General features: G+C 36.0%; 1 protein-coding gene across 3 annotated transcripts in view; it reads left to right on the top strand.

Moving 5' to 3' along the window:
- Positions 1-19,447, top strand: part of SACM1L (SAC1 like phosphatidylinositide phosphatase) — a 61,505-nt gene that overhangs the window by 36,857 nt on the left and 5,201 nt on the right. For all 3 annotated transcript variants that reach the window (XM_045529814.1, XM_045529813.1, XM_045529815.1), the window contains 11 exons: positions 616-701; positions 1,604-1,690; positions 2,398-2,466; positions 9,325-9,404; positions 13,095-13,193; positions 15,736-15,874; positions 16,957-17,026; positions 17,142-17,214; positions 17,954-18,047; positions 18,164-18,256; positions 19,278-19,335. In XM_045529814.1, the coding sequence (XP_045385770.1) occupies positions 616-701; positions 1,604-1,690; positions 2,398-2,466; positions 9,325-9,404; positions 13,095-13,193; positions 15,736-15,874; positions 16,957-17,026; positions 17,142-17,214; positions 17,954-18,047; positions 18,164-18,256; positions 19,278-19,335 (948 nt within the window). The remainder of the gene's footprint in view (positions 1-615; positions 702-1,603; positions 1,691-2,397; positions 2,467-9,324; positions 9,405-13,094; positions 13,194-15,735; positions 15,875-16,956; positions 17,027-17,141; positions 17,215-17,953; positions 18,048-18,163; positions 18,257-19,277; positions 19,336-19,447) is intronic.

The raw sequence follows: 19,447 nt of genomic DNA on the forward strand, positions 1-19,447 counted from the left end.
ACTCAAGTGATCCTCCTACCTTGGCCTCCCAGAATGCTAGGATTATAGGTGTGAGCCACTGTGCCCAGCCTCAAACTAGGTTTTGTGGGCATATTTGAGAGGTTATAGAGGAAGTTCTAGAATCATACCATTCTAGGAGACCATTTGTAATATTATAACTAATGTTAAATATAGTGGCTCACATGCATTTAATATTGTATTACTAAGTGTAATCACCTAAAATGATAGTTTTAACTTTGAAAATAGTATTTTTTCAAACTAGGATCTGTATTCATTCTCAGGAGTCCTTGAAAATTTCTTTTTCTTTAAAAAATGTCTTAAGTTTGAGAAACATTGTTTTAGAGGAATTTTCATATATAAACAATTGATGTATTAATACTAAACAGCAACCAACTTCATCTGTTTATTAATAGGTCTTTAACACTCCTCTTTATGCCTGTTTAAATGAGTGAGCTTCTGTTAGTTTTCTGATTATGTATAATGCTTTTGTTTGAATTTTGTTTTTACAATTACTTTTCCACTAATTTGAACTGACTTAATTCTCCCCTGAATTAGTAGGTTTCTGATGTTCTTTATGTAATAAATATGGTTAATTCTTTATTTTTTTCAATTTAGGAATTGATTCTGAAGGCCATGCAGCTAACTTTGTAGAAACAGAACAAATTGTTCACTACAATGGAAGCAGGGCTTCATTTGTACAGGCAAGTTAATATGTCTATTAGGCAGCCAGCCAGTTGGCCTTTCTGCTTAGATTGTGATTTTTTTTGTCATGTTTTTGAAATTTCCCTCTTCTTCCTTCCTCTCTGTTCCTAAGCAACGTCTTTGTATACATTATGGAAAACATTCACCTGGCAAAGGATAGTCCATTAATTTGACACTAACCTGCTTTCATTTCCTGCCCTTAAATTAAATCCCTAACGGAAAAGATAGGGTAGGAAGTGTGAAGAGAGTTATGGAAATGGAGCCACCTATCTGTTTAACGATATAGACTTATTCAGGACAATGATGATAGGACAAGCTGATGGTTTGTGATTGACTTTACCTGAGTTGCACTTCACTGTGAGATAATGTGTCTCTTTTGTTGCCTCCTTATGGAGATGTGGATCACTTGCTGCTCTTAGAGCATTAGAGGTCAAACATATTCATATGTTCATAAAAATATTCATTTGAGAGTAAACAATTTTCTAATTTTTTCATAATGCCAAATTATATAACAGACATAACTTGTTAATTTTTACTTATGGATAATTTTATTTTAGAATTTAGAGGAAATATAAAACTGTACTATACAAGTACCATGTATATAAAACAAGAAGGAGAAAAAGTCCTTTCCAAGTGTATTCTATGTGGGCTTCTTTCATAGTTGGTAGGTTGTATTATTTTTTTCCTTTGAAGTGCAGTGGTGTTTACAGCTAATTGATCACCACCAGTTATAGATCCCTTTGTTCCTTCTCCACTCCCACTGCTTCACTTGACTAGCCTTTAAAAACACACACACACACACACACACACACACACACACACACACACCCTGCAATAAGTAAGTAGGGAAAAAGAAGTTTGTCTTATGTTTCTTTTCATATTTCCTTCTCTTTTTTTCCAGACTCGAGGATCAATACCAATTTTCTGGTCCCAAAGACCAAACCTCAAGTATAAACCACTGCCACAGATCAATAAAGTAGCAAATCATGTATGTATTTTCTGTGCTTTTTTTTTCATTGGCTAAAAATAGCTTAATGGCTTTATAGTTTGTGTATAGAGAATGTGTTTATTCCCCATAAGTTAGAATTCAACATCTTTGAGGCCTTTCTACTTGGTTCTGGCACACGGTGAACCTCTAAACCAAAAGACTATGTAGACAGCATGTTAGAAGTATGGAAAACAGGATGGGTGTGGTGGCTCATGCCTATAATCCCAGCACTTTGGGAGGCCAAGGTGGGAGGATTGCTTGAGGCTAGGAGTTCAAAACCAGCCTAGGTAATGTAGTGAGCCTCCATCTCTACAAAAAACTAAAAAATTAGCCAGGTATGGTGGCACACTCCTGTATTCCCAGCCTCTTAGCAGGCTGAGGCAAGAGGATTGCTTGAGCCTGGGTGTAAAAAGTTACAATGAGCTATGATCATGCCACTGCATTCCAGCCTGGGCAACATAGCAAGAATATTTAGTATATTCTGCTGAGGTGCTACTCAGAATTAAAATGATAGTATTATAGTTCAGAGTAAAATGGCTTATAGTTACTATTTACTATGTGGTATTTAGAATATCTAGAAGACATGGTCCCATCCTGACATCATTCTTTTGAATATAGAAATAGGACATTTAAGGAGATCCTTTTAAAATATTATAAATATTCCTATAATGTGCTTTGATAAAATATATAACTTTTTTTCCCTCTAGATGGATGGTTTCCAAAGGCATTTTGATTCACAAGTAATTATTTATGGGAAGCAAGTCTTAATTAATCTGGTATGTTTCTTAAATGTTTCTTGGGGGCAAAAAACCAAAAAAAAAAAAAACACTTTTTTTTAATAACAAAGTTAGTATTTTAACCATTTATTTTTAAGTGTATAATTCAGTGGCATTTCATAATGTGCAACCATCATCACTGTTCATTTCCACAACTCTTCATCATACCAAACAGAAACTCTGTGCCCATTAAACAATAACTCCCTATTACCTCCCTCTACCAAACCCTTGGTAATTCTATTTTATTTTCTGTCTCTCTGAATTTGCCTATTCTAGATAGCCCATATAAGTGGAATTATATAATATTTATCCTTTTGTGTTTTGCTTATTTTACTTAGTATGTTCTTAAGGTTCATCCATGTTGTAGAATGTATCAGAATTTCATTCCTTTTTAAGACTGAATAATATTCCATTGTATATATGTATATGTGTGTGTATATACACACACACACACACCACATTTAGTTTATCCATTCATCAGTGGACAGACATTTGGGTTGTTTATACATTTGGCTATTGTGAATAATGCTGCTATGAATATTCATGTGCAAGTATCTTTGAATCCCTGCTTTCAATTCTTTTAGGTTTATACCTAGAAGTGCAATTGCTGGAGCATATAGTGATTCTGTGTTTAACTTTTTAAGGAGTTGCTATAGTGTTTTCCATAGTAGCTATACCGTTTTACATTTCCACCAGCAATATACCGGCATTCCAATTTCTCCATATCCTTCCTAACAATTGTTATTTTCGTAATAGTCATCCTAATGGGTATGGAGTGGTGTCTTATTGTGGTTTTGATTTACATTTCTCTAGTGAATTACATTTCTCTAGTAAATTATACTCAATAGTTTTTTCATGTGCTTATTGGCCATTTGTGTATCTTCTTTGGAGAAATGTCTACTCAAGTCCTTTGCCCATTTTTAAATCAGGTTGTTATGTTTTTTGTTGTTGTGAAATTGTAGTGTTCTTTATATATTCTAGATATAATCCCTTATCAGACAGGTGCTTTGAAAATATTTTCTTCTATTTGGATTGTCTTTTCACTCTCCTGATACAAATGTCCTTTGATATACAAGAGTTTTTAATTTTGATGAAGTCCAACTTACCCATTTTTTCTTTTGTTGCTTGTGCTCTTGGTGTCATATCCAAGGAATCATCACTAAATTCAATGTCATGAAGAGTCACCCCTATATTTTCTTCTAAGAGTCTTATAGTTTTAGATCTTACATTTAGGTCTTTGATCCATTTTAAGTTAATTTTTATATATGTGGTAAGATAAGGGTCCAACTTCATCCTTTTGTGTGTAGATATCCAGTTTTCCTAGCACTATTTATTGAAAAGACTGTCCTTTTCCTACTGACTGGTCTTGGCACCCTTGTTAAAACTCAATTGAACGTACATGGAAGGGCTTATTTTTGGGCTGTCTGTTCTATTCCATTGGTTTATTTGCCCTTTTGCCAGTGTGATCCTGTTGTGGCTTTGTGTAATAAATTTTAAAATCAGGAAGTGTGAGACCTTCAACTTCCTTGTATTTTAAGATTATCATGGCTATTTGGAGTCTCTTGAGATTTCGTATGAATTTTAGGATAAGTTTTTCTATTTCTGCAGAAAATGCCATTGTGATTTTAATAGAGATTGCATTGAATCTACAGATCCATCACTTTGAGTAATATTGTCACCTTAACAATATTAAGGTTGTCAATCCATGAACACAGTTGTCTTTCTATTTATTTATATCTTTTAAAATTTCTTTCAGGGCCAGGCGCGGTGGCTCACGCCTGTAATCCTAGCCCTCTGGGAGGCCGAGGGGGTGGATCGCTCAAGGTCAGGAGTTCCAGACCAGCCTGAGCGAGACCCCGTCTCTACTAAAAATAGAAATAAAATTATCTGGACAACTAAAAATATATATAGAAAAAAAAAATTAGCCGGGCATGGTGGCGCATGCCTGTAGTCCCAGCTACTCGGGAGGCTGAGGCAAGAGGATCGCTTAAGCCCAGGAGTTTGAGGTTGCTGTGAGCTAGGCAGACGCCACGGCACTCACTCTAGCCAGGGCAACAAAGTGAGACTCTGTCTCTAAAAAAAAAAAAAAAAAATTTCTTTCAGTAATGTTTTGTTGTTTTCAGTGTACACACTTTCACCTTCTTGGTTAAATTTATTTCTGAGTATTTTTTTCTTTATTCCTGAGTATTCTTTTCATGCTATTACAAATGGAGTTGTTTTCTTAATTTCCTTTTTCAATTTTTCATTGTTAGTGTATAGAAATTCAACTGATTATTGTGTGTATATTGGATTTTGTGTTCTGCAACTTTGCTGAATTATCTCTAACAGCGTTTTTGTGGAATTTTTAGGGTTTTCTACGTATAAGATGATGTCATCTGTGAACAGAAATCATTTTACTGCTTCCTTTCCAATTTTAATGCCTTTTATTTCTTTTTCTTGCCTAATTGCTCCGGTTAAAACTCCCGATACTCTGTTGAATAGAAGTGGTGAAAGCAGGCATACTGTCTTATTCCTGATCTTAGGGAAAAAGCTTTTAATCTTTTACCATTAATTATGGTGTTAGCTGTGAGTTTTTCATATACGGCCTTTATCATGTTGAGAAAGTTTCCTTTTATTTCTAAGTTACTGAGCAGAGTGTTTTAATCAAGAAAGGCTGTTGAATTTTTTCAAATACTTTTTCTATATCAATTGAGGTACTCATGGTTTTTTCCCTTTTTTCTATTAATGTGGTATATACATTGATTTTTGTATGTTGAACCTTCCTTGCATTGTGGGACTAAGTCCCACTTGGTCATGGTGTATAATTTTTTAATAATGCTGCTGAATTTGATTTGCTACTATTTTATTGGTGATTTTTACATCAGTATTCATAAAGAATATTGGGTCTGTAAGTTTTCTTGTAGTATCTTTGCTTTTGGTATCAGGGTAATCCTGTCCTCATAAAATAAGTTTGAAAGTGTTCCCTCTTTTTCAATTTTTTGGAAGAGTTTAAGGAAGATTGGTGTTAATTCTTCTTTAACTTTTGTAAGAATTCACTAGTGAAGCCATCTGGTCCAGGCTTTTCTTTGTTAGGAGGTTTTTCATTACTGATTCAGTCTCCATACTATTTATTGGTCTATTCAGATTTTCTGTTTTTTTCATGATTCAGCTTTGGTAGATTGAGTGTTTCTAGGAATTTGTCCATATCTAGGTTACCCAAGTTGTTGGCTTACGATTGTTCATAATATTTTATTATAATCTTTCTTATTTCTCAAAAATTGATATTAATGTCCACACTGTCATTGCTGATTTTAGTAATTTGAATCTTCTCTCTGTTTTTCCTGGTCATTCTAACTAACGTTTGTCAATTTTGTTGATCTTTTAAAGAACCAACTTTTAATTTTGTACCTTTATATTCCCTATTTTATTTATCTCAGCTCTAGTCTTTGTTTCCTTCCTTCTGCTAGCTTTGGGTTTAGTTTGCTCTTTTTCTTGTTTCTTACGGTGTAAACTTAGTTTATTGATTTGAGGTTTTCTTTTTTCATGTATACTTTCACAGTGATAAATTTCTGTCTTAGCATTGCATTTGCTTTATTTCATAAGTTTTGGTATATTGTATTTTTATTTTCTTTTGTCTTTGGTATTTTCTAATCTCTCTTGTGATTTTTTTTCTTTGACCCAATGGCTATTTAAGAGTATGTTGCTTAACTTTCACATATTTGTGAAATTTCTAGTTTTCCTTCTGTTATTTTAGTTTCATTCCATTATGATTAAAAAATATATATTGTGTGATTTTAGTTTTTTAAAATTTGTTGACTTATTTTATGTCCTTGAGTTTGTCCTGGAGAATATTCCATGTGTGCTTGCAAAATGTATTCTCCTGTTACTGAGTGGAATGTTATGTCTATGTCTGTTATGTCTAATTGGTTTATTATGTTGATCACATTCTCCACTTTGTTACTGATCTCTCTGGTTTTTCTTTCCATTGTTGAATGTGAGGTATTGAAGTTTCCAACTATTATTGTAGAATTTTCTGTTTCTCCCTTCAATTCTGTCAGTGTTGCTTCATTATATTTTCAGGCTTTGATGGTTTGTTGTATGTATGTTTATAGTTGTTGTATCTTCTTGGTGAATTGATCCTTTTATCAATACGTAATGTTCTTTGTCTCTTGTAAGAGTTTTTCACTTAGAGTGTATTTTGTGTAGCTACTCCAGTTCTCTTTTGATTACTCTTTGCACAGCTCTCTTTTGATTACTCTTTTCACTTTAAGCCTATGTGTATCTTTAGATCTAAAATGAATGTCTTAAAGACAGCATATAGTTACACCATGTATTTTATCCATCTTGCCAATCTATTTTTTTTGGATTGGAGAGTTAATCCATTTACATTTAAAGTAATTTCTGATAAGGATTTACTTCTGCAATTTTGCTATTTGTCCTTTGTATGTCTTATAGCTTTTTGTTCCTCATTTCTTCCATTATTATCTTCTTTTGTGTTCAGTTGATTTTTTGGAGTGATACGTTTTGATTACTTTCTCATGTTGTATATATTCTATAGCTATTTTGTCAACTTCAATTGCATATAAAAACTCTCTATGTAAAGCTTCTTCCCTCCCTTTTATGTTATTGATGTTACAAATTGCATCTTTATACATTGTGTTCCTGATAACATAGATATATAATTATTTTTTATGCATTTGAATTTAAAATCCTGTAGAAAATAAAAGTTACAAGCCAAGATTACAATAATCCTAGCTTTTATTTTTCCCCTTGTGTTTACCTTTACTGAAGATTTTTATATCTCCATATGGCTTCAAGTTACCATGTAGCATCCTTTCATTTCAACATGGAAGACTCCCTTTAGTGTTTCTTGAAGGTCAGATCTAGTGCTAATGCACTCCCTCAGGTTTTGTTGATCCAGGAATGTCTTAATTTCTTCTTCATTTGTAAAGGACACTCTTGCTGTCTATAGAATTCTTGGTTGACAGGGTTTTTTTTTTCCTCCAGCATTTTAAATGTCATCACACTGCCTTTTGGCCTTCAAGATTTCTAATGAGAAATAGGCAGATAATGCAACTGAGAATCCTTTGTATGTGATGAGTCTCTTCTTTCTTGTTGCTTTCAAAATTCTGTTTTTGTCTTTCAACCATGTAATTATAATGTTTTTGGTATGGGTGTCTTTGGGCTTATCCTCTCTGGAGTTCAGTGCACTTTTTGGATTTGCAGAGTCACATCTTCCATCAAGTTTGGAGGATACACATCTTCCATCAAAATTGGGAAGTTTTTGGTCATTTTTTTCTTCAGGTAATTTCTCTGCTCCCTTCTCTCTCTCTTTTCCATCTGGATCTCTAATAATGCATACATTATTTGTTTGATGGTGCCCCAGAAGTCCCCTAGGCTCTGTTATTTTTCTTTATTCTTTTTTCTTCCTGCTCCTCAGACTTAATTATTTCAATTTTTCTGTCTTCAAGTTTGCTGATTTTTTTCTTTGTTTTGCCTGCTCAAATCTGCTCTTGAGCTCCTGCTGTATTTTTTATTTGTTTTTATTCTTTTCAGCTCCACACTTGTTCTTTGGTTCCTTTTAATAATTTCTCTATCTTTGTTGATGCTCTCATTTTGTTCATATATTATTTTCCTGATTTTCTTTAGTGCTTTGTATTTTCCCTTAGCTCATTGAGTGTATTGAAGACAATTGTTTTAAAGTCTTTGTCTAGTAACTCTTAATGTCTTGGCTTCCATGGGGATGACTTCTATCATCTTATTTGTTTTCCATTGAATGAGCCCTGTGTTACTGTTTCTTTGTATGCCTGTTACTTTTTTTTAATTGCACATTTGATTATAATGTGGTAACTGTGGAAGTCAAAGTCTTCCCCTTCTCTAGGGTTTGCTGGGTTGTTTTTTTGGTTAGTTGGTTGGTTGGTTGGTTTTTGGATTGTTAAAGACTGTAGTAATCCATTTGTTTTGAGATTTTTCCAAACTATTTTTACAAGGACTGTTCCTTGTCAAGTATGCTTACTGAAGTCTCTGTTCGTTTTGCTATGTTCAGCTAATGTTTTGACAATTACTTTGAATTCCAGGAACTGAAATGGACAAACTAACAAAAAGCAAAAATAAGAGAACAACCCTTATCCCATTCTTTGCAGACTGGCTCTGTCTGGGGTAGTCCTTTACTGATTAGCCAGGCCTGCACCAAGCCTAGGGATCAGTCTGAGGTGAAGGTTTAAGGTCTTCTCAGGACTTTTCTGAGCATGCATCTTGCCTGGGTATGTGGGTGGCCTTCTAAACTCCTTCATATATGTGGCTGCTTTTGAATGTCCTAATTTCCCAAAGAATATCACCCAGCTTCTTCTCCAGTGTTTAGATGGTCTATTGTATATCTCCACCCAGAATTTCTTGCCCCAGGCATCTGTTGGTTTATAGTCCTCTTGTAGCTTTTACAAGCAGTGTCTAACAGTTTTACTGCCTGTGCCCAGAGTTATGAAACACAGAGATGAGGGAGTCCTTTGCATTTTAGAACAGATGTACACAATTATTTGTAAATAAGGTCTGCTTCCTCTCATTTGATAAGGTGAACTGAGAATCAAGGGACTTATAGTCGTCACCATTCTGGGGAGGGGGCGGGACAAGGACAAATAAAAATGCCACAAAACTTTCCCACAGTTTTGAAAGTAGCTTTTTCTTGATTGGCCATTTGGTTGGTTGCTATACACCTTTGACTGTTTTCCAGAGCCCCCACAAAGTTGACTGAAGCAGCCTCAGGTTGTTTTACTGATGTTTCTGTGGGGGAATGAGAGCTTAGAGCTTCATAGTTTGCCCTTTTCCTGTTGTCACTCTCTCCTTTTGAATAAACTGAAAGCTATGGTTTTTAATTTTTTACAGGTTAACCAGAAGGGATCAGAGAAGCCACTTGAACAGAAATTTGCAACAATGGTGTCTTCCTTGGGAAGTGGAATGATCAGGTACCTCACTAAAAATCTGTTACAAGTCTTTTCAGATCAGATGTATACTTACATATATGCATGAGTACATAGAGCTTGCTAGACATAATTCACTTTACATTTTTTTTGTATACTAGATCAGAGCTGTTCTCCAGCCTAATTTATGTTGCAGAATAACTTCTTTACAGTCAAGTTTTAATTTGAGTTTAGTACCTGATTAAAATCCCCTCATCGAGGCTTTGTGTCCCTATGAGGCTTTGTGAGACTATGGCCATTAGGTCATGAATTCTAGTCCTCTTGATTGTTTGGTGTGCTGTCTGTGGTCCTGACCATCACATGAGCTGGCCCAGTTTAGCTAAGCATGGTGGCTTCATCTGGAGCAGCAGCTTTGCCACTCCTGTAAGTCACCAGGCAACAGTTGCGAACTCTGTAGCCTTGTGAAAAGATGGGGATCCTAAAACATCAGTTGCCCTGTGGAAAGGCGCATAGTAATGAGTCAGCCCATCTGCAGCAGGAAACTGGGGTGGAAGGTAGGGGTGTACTATGCTAAAAAGTGGTTATGAGCATTTGGGGAAAACTTTCCCAAAAAATGGTACTGGGTTATTTGGGGGGAAAATATTTTAACCTGTGAAAAATTTCAAACATACACAAAGATAGAATAATATAATGAATCTTTGGGGAAGAATTTAAGTCTTTCTTGTCCAATTCAAAAGCTCTAACAAATTCATCACATCCTCACTCCATCCATACTTCTACCTTCTCACTGTGGAACTTGTTCATACACACTCAGGGTGACTCAGAGAAGGATTCCTTCCCAGAGTGTGCCTCAGAACCCTTGGAGAAATTACTTCGGATAAAAAAAAAATCAGGATCTCTGGGGTTGGAATACAGCTTATATGTACTAGAAACAATTTATCTGTTGGCTCGTATGTACACTGCTGGTTAAGACCCTCTGCCCCAGAGAATTTCCATATGTATCCTTTGCCTCTAGAGTTGTCTTAAAGAATTTGAAGTTTTTAGCAGCAGCTAACTTTGGGAACTTGAGGCATAAATTAGAGTCTAAAGTTATGCCCTTTTGTTTGGGGCACCGGAGGGCACGTACTGCTGAAGAGTGAGCAACCGAAAGCTGTTATTTTCCTTCTATGGACTCTAAAAACCATCAGACAGAGGGGCATAATAAAACATAATTTGAAATTTTTTATACTTAATAAATATATATTCTGGCAGGGGAAAAAGTCAGTGTATTATTGATTTTAAGTCTGAAGTCAGGCAGTAGATTTGTTGTTGTCTTTAAGATCTGTTATAGTGGTCCCCAACCTTTTGGCACCAGGAACCGGTTTCATGGAAGACCATTTTTCCACAGACCAGTGTGAGGGGGCCGCGGAGGGTGGTTTCAGGATGATTCAAGCACATTACGTTTATTGTACACTTTGTGTTATTATTACATAGTCACGTGCCATTCACTGATAGGGTTTTGATACGGGTCTGCAAGCAATTGATTTATTATGGTCTCTATGCAGTCAAACCTCTCTGCCAATGATAATCTATATTTGTAGCTGTTCCCCAGCACTAGCATCATCACCTCAGATCATTAGGCGTTAGATTCTCACAAGGGGCCTGCAACCTAGATCCCTCGCATGTGCAGTTTGCAGTAGGGTTCGAGTTCCTATGAGAATCCGATGCCACAGCTGATCTGACAGGAGACGGAGCTCAAGTAGTGATGTGAGCCGTGGGGAGCAGCGGCTGTAAATACAGATGAAGCTTCACTGGCTGGCCTGCTGCTCACTTCCTTCTGTGCGGCCTAATACCTAACAGGCCATGGGCTGGTACCAGTCTTCAGCCTGGAGGTTGGGGACCATAGATGTATTGGACTGATACTTTTTAGTTTTTTAACCAGTTGTTAGTATGAGTAAATAAAGTTGATTAATTGGGGAATGGCCAAAAAGAGAAAACTCATATGGTTGTACTTTTGAGGAGTGGTGGGATTAGCAATGGAAAGTTATTCTTTTGGAAACTGGGTAAGATGTCCAAGGTGATTTGTTTCTGAGGGTTTCTTCATAGAACTTGGAAAGAAGTAGAACTGCTCAACTGTTGGGTTCAGAAGTAAAATAATGTATTTTAAATTATCACCAAATATAACTATGTTAACTCATTCCTAGAAAATATAAATATGATTTAGAACAAGGAAACCAGCTTAATCCAAGTGCATTTAGGTGCTAGTAAGCTACTTAAATTATTTGCTGCTGTTGGTTTTTTTTTTTCTTTTTTTCCCCAATTTTATTGTGGTAAGAATATTTAACATGAAATCTGCCTTCTTAAATTTTTAAATTACAATGCCAAAACAGTATTGTTGACAATAGGTATAATGTTCTATGGTAGATCCCTAGAATTTTCATTTTGCTTAACTGAAACTTAATGGCTGCTTAAATTCTTTAAACGAGTCTAGAACTATTACTTCTGGTGTTCTCACTCCAAAAATAACTGTCATTACTGCCACTTTTATTGGAGTTGCCATTGAAAATCCTCCTCCCACCCTTTGTTTTCCCAAAGTTGTCAGCCTCTCAGTTGACTAACCTCTATTTTTGTGCTAAGGATACCACTCTCACCAGAGGTAACTGCTGAAGCAGTGGGTTCTCTTTATCTGCTGGAAGCCCACTCTCTGTTGATGCCCCTTCAGTCTGTTGGAGCCAAGGGAGTCACACAAGAGCAGACGCTTCACCTCAGTTTTCACTCTGCAGATGAGAGTATAATGTCCTTCTAGTCCTCCTGCTTTATGTCTTGTCTCGATCCTGAGCAAGAATTTTGACAGAAGTACAATATATGAGATTCTTTATATATCTGTGGTGCTCAGGTTCTCTGTACTTTCTTCCTCCCTTGACATTCAGGATTTGGTTAATAAGTCAAGGGGCAACTTTTTTAGCTCATGGTAGGACACCTGAACCGCTGGATATCTTCTAACTTTTAGAATTGTGCCTCTTAAATATTAGACAACTGAAAACAACTCATTACAGATTGACAAATAAGGAATTTAGCTCTACCACATGTATGTGTGACATATATTGACAAAAGAAAGTGATTTTTTGTTACGATGGCCAATAACGAACCACAATGGGGACTATCCTGTCCTCTGTGCTTCTTCAACCCCTGGTACACAACAGACACCGACACTAATCCTCTTTGGACTGAATTGAGTTTGACCGTTTTGAACATATTAATTGATTTGAAAAACAATAAAAAAAAGACCTTATTCTTTGCACATGGGGATAGAGAATAAATATATGCTAGATACTCAGTTGGACTAGTCCTCTTTACAGTGCAAACCTGATTACTGTACTTGCACCCACTTCACTGGTGTTTGCTTTTATTCTCTGCTCCTTTCTGAGGGTCCCTAGAAGAACATGTGAAGATAGATATATGTGTGTGTTTGTGTGTGTGTGTGTGTGATTGTACTCAGATATATGTATATATTTTTTTCCTCTGAATAGGTATGAGCATGAGAAGGCGGGGTACGTATGTGTATGTATGTATATGTGTGTGGTATGTAGGTGTGTGTAAATGCAGAGTGAAGGAGGCTCCAGTGTTCCCAAGAAATATGTCTGCTCTGATATAGAAAGAAAAATCAGCTTATTAGGAAGCTGATTTTCCTTCTATTAATAGAAGGAAAATAAATGATCCCTGGGTAGTCTCTAAATATCTTTTCTTTCGATATAGGTACATTGCCTTTGACTTCCATAAGGAATGTGGAAATATGAGATGGGATCGACTAAGTATTTTATTGGATCAGGTAGCAGAAATGCAAGATGAATTAGGGTAAGCTATATTATTTCCTTATGGATGGGGGAGAAGATATATTTATATATATATCATATTTATTATGTATTATCTAGCAGACTTACACATACAATTCATAGCACTTGTCAGTGCTGATCTATACTATTTTATTATTTTTAATTTTTTTACTGGAAAGATAAGACTTGGTGACTTAGAAATATTTTTAAACTCTTAAAAATGACTGAAGCCCAAGTGTTTTCATATTTTTATGAATTATCTTCTACATATTTACAAATTTTTATATAATTAGACTTGATTTACTATGGTTTTATATTCAGTTGTTTTCCCTAAAACATTCTTTCACAGATGTTTTGTTATTAGCCTACATAGTCTTTGTAATGATAGTGTTAAATGGCTTTTTTGTGTTCTCATGTGTCATAGCATAGTTTTAATTAAATGCTTTCCTTCATATTGAGCATCTAGTTCATTTCTTTTTCTCTTCCTACCATGAAAGATTGTGCTGTAGTGCATCACTTTGGGTATATATATATTTTTTACTTATGTTATATTATTCCTTTAAAAAAAGTCTTCAGAGTAGAATTAATGGATCAAAAGGTCTGAATATCTTTGTGGTACTTGCTGTATGTGATTACGGTATTATTTATCATTGTTTCACAGGTTTGCTGTGCTCTGTGAATATGTCAATATTTTATTTATTTTATTTTAAAGCCAGAAGAAATAATCTGTAAACCATTCTGTCATTTTGTTCTGCCTCTGTGATAGTTCTAAACCTGGCAACCCAAATGAACTTTTTAATTTTAGTTTACGTGGTAATTTGGTAAAACCTCTCTGATAAACATTTGCTTAGTTTTTTAAAATATATTTTTATACTTATTAAATAATCAACTACAGTTATTTAAATCTGCTTTTTTCTGTGAGTTTCTGTCACCAACATAGCTAGTAAAGGGAGATTGACCTATATCATTATTGGGCTATTAGAGTACACATTGGCTGGGCCTACACGTTTTGGAGGGGGTGCGTTCTTGAGTTCACCCATTAATTGCTGCTATACAAGAGTGTAAGAAAGGAGGAGGATTGACATCAGAATCTGTGTCTATTCACTGTGATCCACAGGGACAATATAGCTTTCACTGGTAACTTTTAGATGATCTCTTGAGTTGTTTTTTTCCTTGGGGTTCTGGGAGTAGTGGAGTGAATCTGGGCTTTGGGATCTGACACATCTCAGTTTGAATCTGAGTTTACCTCTTAATTAGCCACACGACCCAGGGGTCAGTTAGTCATCTTTAAGCTTTGGTTTCTCCATTTGTAAAGTGAAAATAATAATACCTACCTCATAGACTTACTGTGTAGTTTAAGAAATAATATTTACAACATATCTAGTATTTATTTTATAAGTACTACTGGGGTGCCAACACACATGTGCTCATGTACACACATGTGTACATACCAACTCTAAATGAACCTTGCCAATTCTGCATGAGCCTCACGTAGATTTTTTTGTCTGAACACATTCTTCTAGGCCCTTCTTCCTAAGGTCATGATTTTTATTTTGCCTTTGATTAATCTGTTGCATTTCCTCCCTCCTTTCAGATTTTGGGGAATAATTTCAATAAGTTAATATTATCTAGTGTTCCTTATATGCTATGTCCAGAGTACACCCTGCTAAGTTCTTTATGTGTGTTATATGTTACCTCAGTCATACCTTAGAGTAGCCTAATAGTGGTGGTGCTGTTACCTCCATTTTTGTGGGTGAATATACTTACTTTTTAAAGTTCTACAGTTAGTAAGTTGCCTAAGGTGCTAAGGCTAACAAACAGATTGTTTGCTGCCAGAGTCCATGCTCTTAACCACCACACTGTGTGTTTTCAGGTTTTTGAGTTCATAGAATTATTGAGGAGCTTGTTAAAAATAAAGAAAATACAGGAACTGGTAACTGTGGTTGGCTGCAGTGTAAACATCTGGGTGGTTAAGGGCAGAAAGGAAAACTTATTTTTCAAATAACACCCTATTGTACTTTATGAATTTTGTACTATTTGCATGTATTGCGCATTTTAAAAAAAGAATTAAAATATTTTTAATGCAAAATATCCAATCCTTGCTTCAGAGATTCTGATTCAGTGAATCTCAAAGTCAAGAATCTTCATTTTTAACAAGCAACCCAGGAGATTCTGGTACAGATAATACAGGGATAAAACCCCGATATGTCAGGACACAGTTGGAGTAATCATGTTAAAGGAAACCCTCTTCTGGCTTTGGGAAACATGACTGATGTCCATAGCAACCTTTATAACACTCCCACCTGTACTTTTTCACATCTTTTAGGTGAGATGACCTCTAATGTTATACCTGTTTTTTGAATTGTGGGGGCTGTCTTACCTCAGCCATTCAAACTTCTTTTTGGTCTGGGATAATCAAATATGCTTGACCATACATTTATGTCTGAGCTTTCAATTTACAGATTTTAATAATGTCACTGAAATGAGACTCGCGTTACAAGAGTTGTATCCTTCGTAGATTTGACCTACTTTGGTATGAGAGTGTTTATACAAATGTGTGTTAGTTATTTTCTAGTGGACTCTGTGGGCAAGGTGGTGACAAACCAGGATGGCGTGTTCCGCAGCAATTGCATGGACTGTCTAGACAGAACCAATGTGATCCAGAGTTTATTAGCTCGTCGTTCACTTCAGGCCCAACTTCAGGTGCAAATTCTTTTTTTCTTTTACTGAAAAACAATATAGCAAAAAATTAAAGAAACTTCATTTTTAAGAACCAATAACAAAAACTGTTCATACTGCCCCCACCCACACCCACTTTATTGTTGTGTCTTGCCATCATGGGTGTGCACATTTTCCATAACCATGGTCATTCCATGTATGCATAATTTCTAATTTTGTCATTTTCCTTTAGCATTTATGTAATCATAGTTTTTGATGGTTGTGGTGTTGTACTGTAATTTACTAAGCCATTTAGGTTGCTACATTTTTGGTTTATAAATAACACTTAGAGAATATATCTGTATATGTTATTATTAACTTGAGTTATTTCCTTCAGGTTAATTCCTAGAAGTGGAATTACTGGCTTAAATATTGAATAAATATATTACTTTCCAAGAGAGTCATACCAGTTTATGCTGACACCAGCAATGAATAAGTGAATCCATTTAATTGAACTCTTGCCAGCATTAGATATTTTTATTTAAACATTTTTTTTCTATTTTAATAGTACAAAAGTAGCACCTCAAGGGGGTTTTCATTTACGTCTCTCTTATTACTAGCAAGGGATATTAACTCCAAGGTAAAAGTTTCTGGCACAGCTTTGTTTTACCACTAAGACTGTGCTGATGAGAAAAATAGATGTGAACTTTTTCTTCTTTTTTTATTTGGAATTTAACATATGTAGAGCCCCAAGTTCTAAATCACAGTGGAATTTGCTACGAGGGGCAAACAAAATGCATCCCAAATGGTTTCCTGCCCAGATAATTAGTAAGCATTCAACTTTATTTCTGGCGGAGAGGGGCATCCTGTTCCTTTCCCTGAATATAGTCCCACCACTGTCCCTGTGGTACTGGGGCTCAAGGGAGTGCAGGGGTTACAAAGGCTAGGGTGCTCTCAGGAGAGGGTTGTTGCAAACTGAGTCCCTTTATATACAACAGACGTGTTTCTGGCCTACAACCGGCAGCCAGGAACCACATGATGTGATTTTGGGACTGTCTGCTTTTTCTTCCTAAATCATGTCTGCTAAAATCTATTACACATAAACATGGATGTGGTTCTTATTCCAGAGACTAGGAGTTTTGCATGTGGGACAAAAGCTTGAAGAACAAGATGAATTTGAGAAGATTTACAAAAATGGCAAGTAATTTCCTTAATATAGGCAAAGTTGCTCAATTTTTAAAATAATATTTTGGATTTAGAATTTTGGTTGTCATTTTAATTATTATCAGCTGTTTTTTATTTTTTTTCACAGCCTGGGCTGACAATGCAAATGCTTGTGCCAAACAATATGCGGGAACTGGTGCCTTGAAAACTGACTTTACCAGGCAAGCCAAGCTTTTAAAATAGCGTTCCACAACAGTGGTTCACAGTCCTGATGCTTTTTATAATCACATGGGCAGCTTTACAATAGCAACAACAGCAAAACACCTGGGCCTTAACTGAGTCTATGAAGTCAGGATTGCTGGGGTATGAGGCCCAGGGGCTGGTGGGTTCTTAGCCTCCCTGGGGGATTCTGATGCACGGGGAGGGTTGAGAAACACAACTCTACAGTGCTTCTCAAACCTTACTGTGCACCCGAGTTACCAGTCTCATTCAGTAGATCTGGGGCAGGGCCTGAGATCTGCATCTCTAAAAAGCACCCAGGTGATGCTAATGCTGCTTTCAAGGACTACACTGCGTAGTGAGGAGTTAGAACATTTTGAATTTATTACACATGCACTCGAGTCTTTTTCTGCTGTATGGGTTCCCTGGGAGCAAAATGAGATTTTTAGTCTCTTTGTTGTTTCATACCTCTTAACCTGGGCTATTTGTTTCTCTTCATATTTCTTGTCTTTACAACTGAACTGAGTGTTTTTCCTCTTTGTGCCTACTTTGGTAATATTTTAGAAGGAGAATACATATTTCTTCGATCTGCAGGCAATTTCTTTTTGTGAAATGTTTCTGTATTTTCAGGGATGATTTTTAAAATCTTTGTAACTTATTTCTATAGAATATGCTTATTGGCCATAAAACAGTACGAGAATTTAGTATACAAATCTGTAACTTAAAACTTCTTTTAACCAGAACTGGGAAGAGAACTCAGTTGGGACTTATAATGGATGGCTGGAACTCACTAATACGATATTACAAGAACAACTTTTCAGATGGATTTAGACAAGTAAGTTTATATTTGATGCTTTTTTGGTCATTAGGTGGTTATACCTTTGCATTGTTCCTCAGTAATGTAATCATAGTGAGTTTGGGGAGTTGCTAATTTCCTTCTTTCTGTTCTAGGATTCCATAGACTTATTTCTTGGAAACTATTCAGTGGATGAATTAGAATCTCATAGTCCTTTAAGTGTTCCAAGGGATTGGAAATTCCTGGCTGTAAGAAACCTTTATGTTTTTCTAGTTGTTAAAAGCATTATATATGAAAGGATAGATGATATCAGCTCCCCTTGATTTAAATTATTATATGTTGTTTTATATTTCATTAAAAGAAATATAAATACTCAAGTTTCCCCAAAGAGAAGTTCAGGACAACAAGTAAAATAACTTTAGAGCATTTGTTTTCTTTTCCTCATACTCTCTCAAAGGGAATATGGACGATTTCTCATTTCAGGAAAACTTCAGTTCTCTGATGTTCAGGGAATTCAAAGACAAGCCTATAACATGCAAGGCAAACTACTTTTTAACCCTTTCTCCTTTTTATCTCTTCTGCTCACCAGACTTTGCAAGAGCCTCTCTGGGATCTCATTCCAGTGGACAAAGTGCCCTGGATTGGAAGGGAAGCCTAGTGTCCTGGGTTCTCATCTGGGAACCTCCTTCCATTTAGCATTCCTTTGTTTGGAGCAAAGGCATACTTCCTCAGATCTTATAACTTAACCAATCTAAAGACTTGGGCAGTTATGATGGAACCCCTAAATAATGATGTTTTGTTGAAAAAAGATATTGGAGGCCGGGCACAGTGGCTCACGCCTGTAATCCTAGCACTCTGGGAGGCCAAGGCGGGTGGATCGCTCAAGGTCAGGAGTTCGAGACCAGCCTGAGCAATAGTGAGACCCCGTCTCTACTAAAAAATAGAAATTATCTGGCCAACTAAAAATATATATAGAAAAAAAATTAGCCGGGCATGGTGGCGCATGCCTGTAGTCCCAGCTACTCGGGAGGCTGAGGCAGTAGGATCGCTTAAGCCCAGGAGTTTGAGGTTACTGTGAGCTAGGCTGACGCCATGGCACTCACTCTAGCCCGGGCAACAGAGCGAGACTCTGTCTCAAAAAAAAAGAAAAAAGATATTGGGTATACTAGCTTGTAGAAGAGTTCTATTTTTCCAAGTGAAGCATGTACAACTGATTTTGCAGTTGATTATCATTCTTAAATGATGATCTCTTTCCATTATCTTTTCCAGTTGCCTATTATCATGGTTGTTGCCTTTTCAATGTGCATTATCTGCTTGCTTATGGCTGGTAAGTCTGCTCTTATTTCACATTCTAGAATGTTGAACTTTCTTGTACAACATCCTGAGTTTTTGAGTCCACTCAACACTTGATGTTGCCCTGTTATACTTAATGAGAAAAG

This window comes from Lemur catta, chromosome 18 (assembly GCF_020740605.2).
Source record: "Lemur catta isolate mLemCat1 chromosome 18, mLemCat1.pri, whole genome shotgun sequence".
Classification (NCBI taxonomy): Eukaryota; Metazoa; Chordata; class Mammalia; order Primates; family Lemuridae; genus Lemur; species Lemur catta.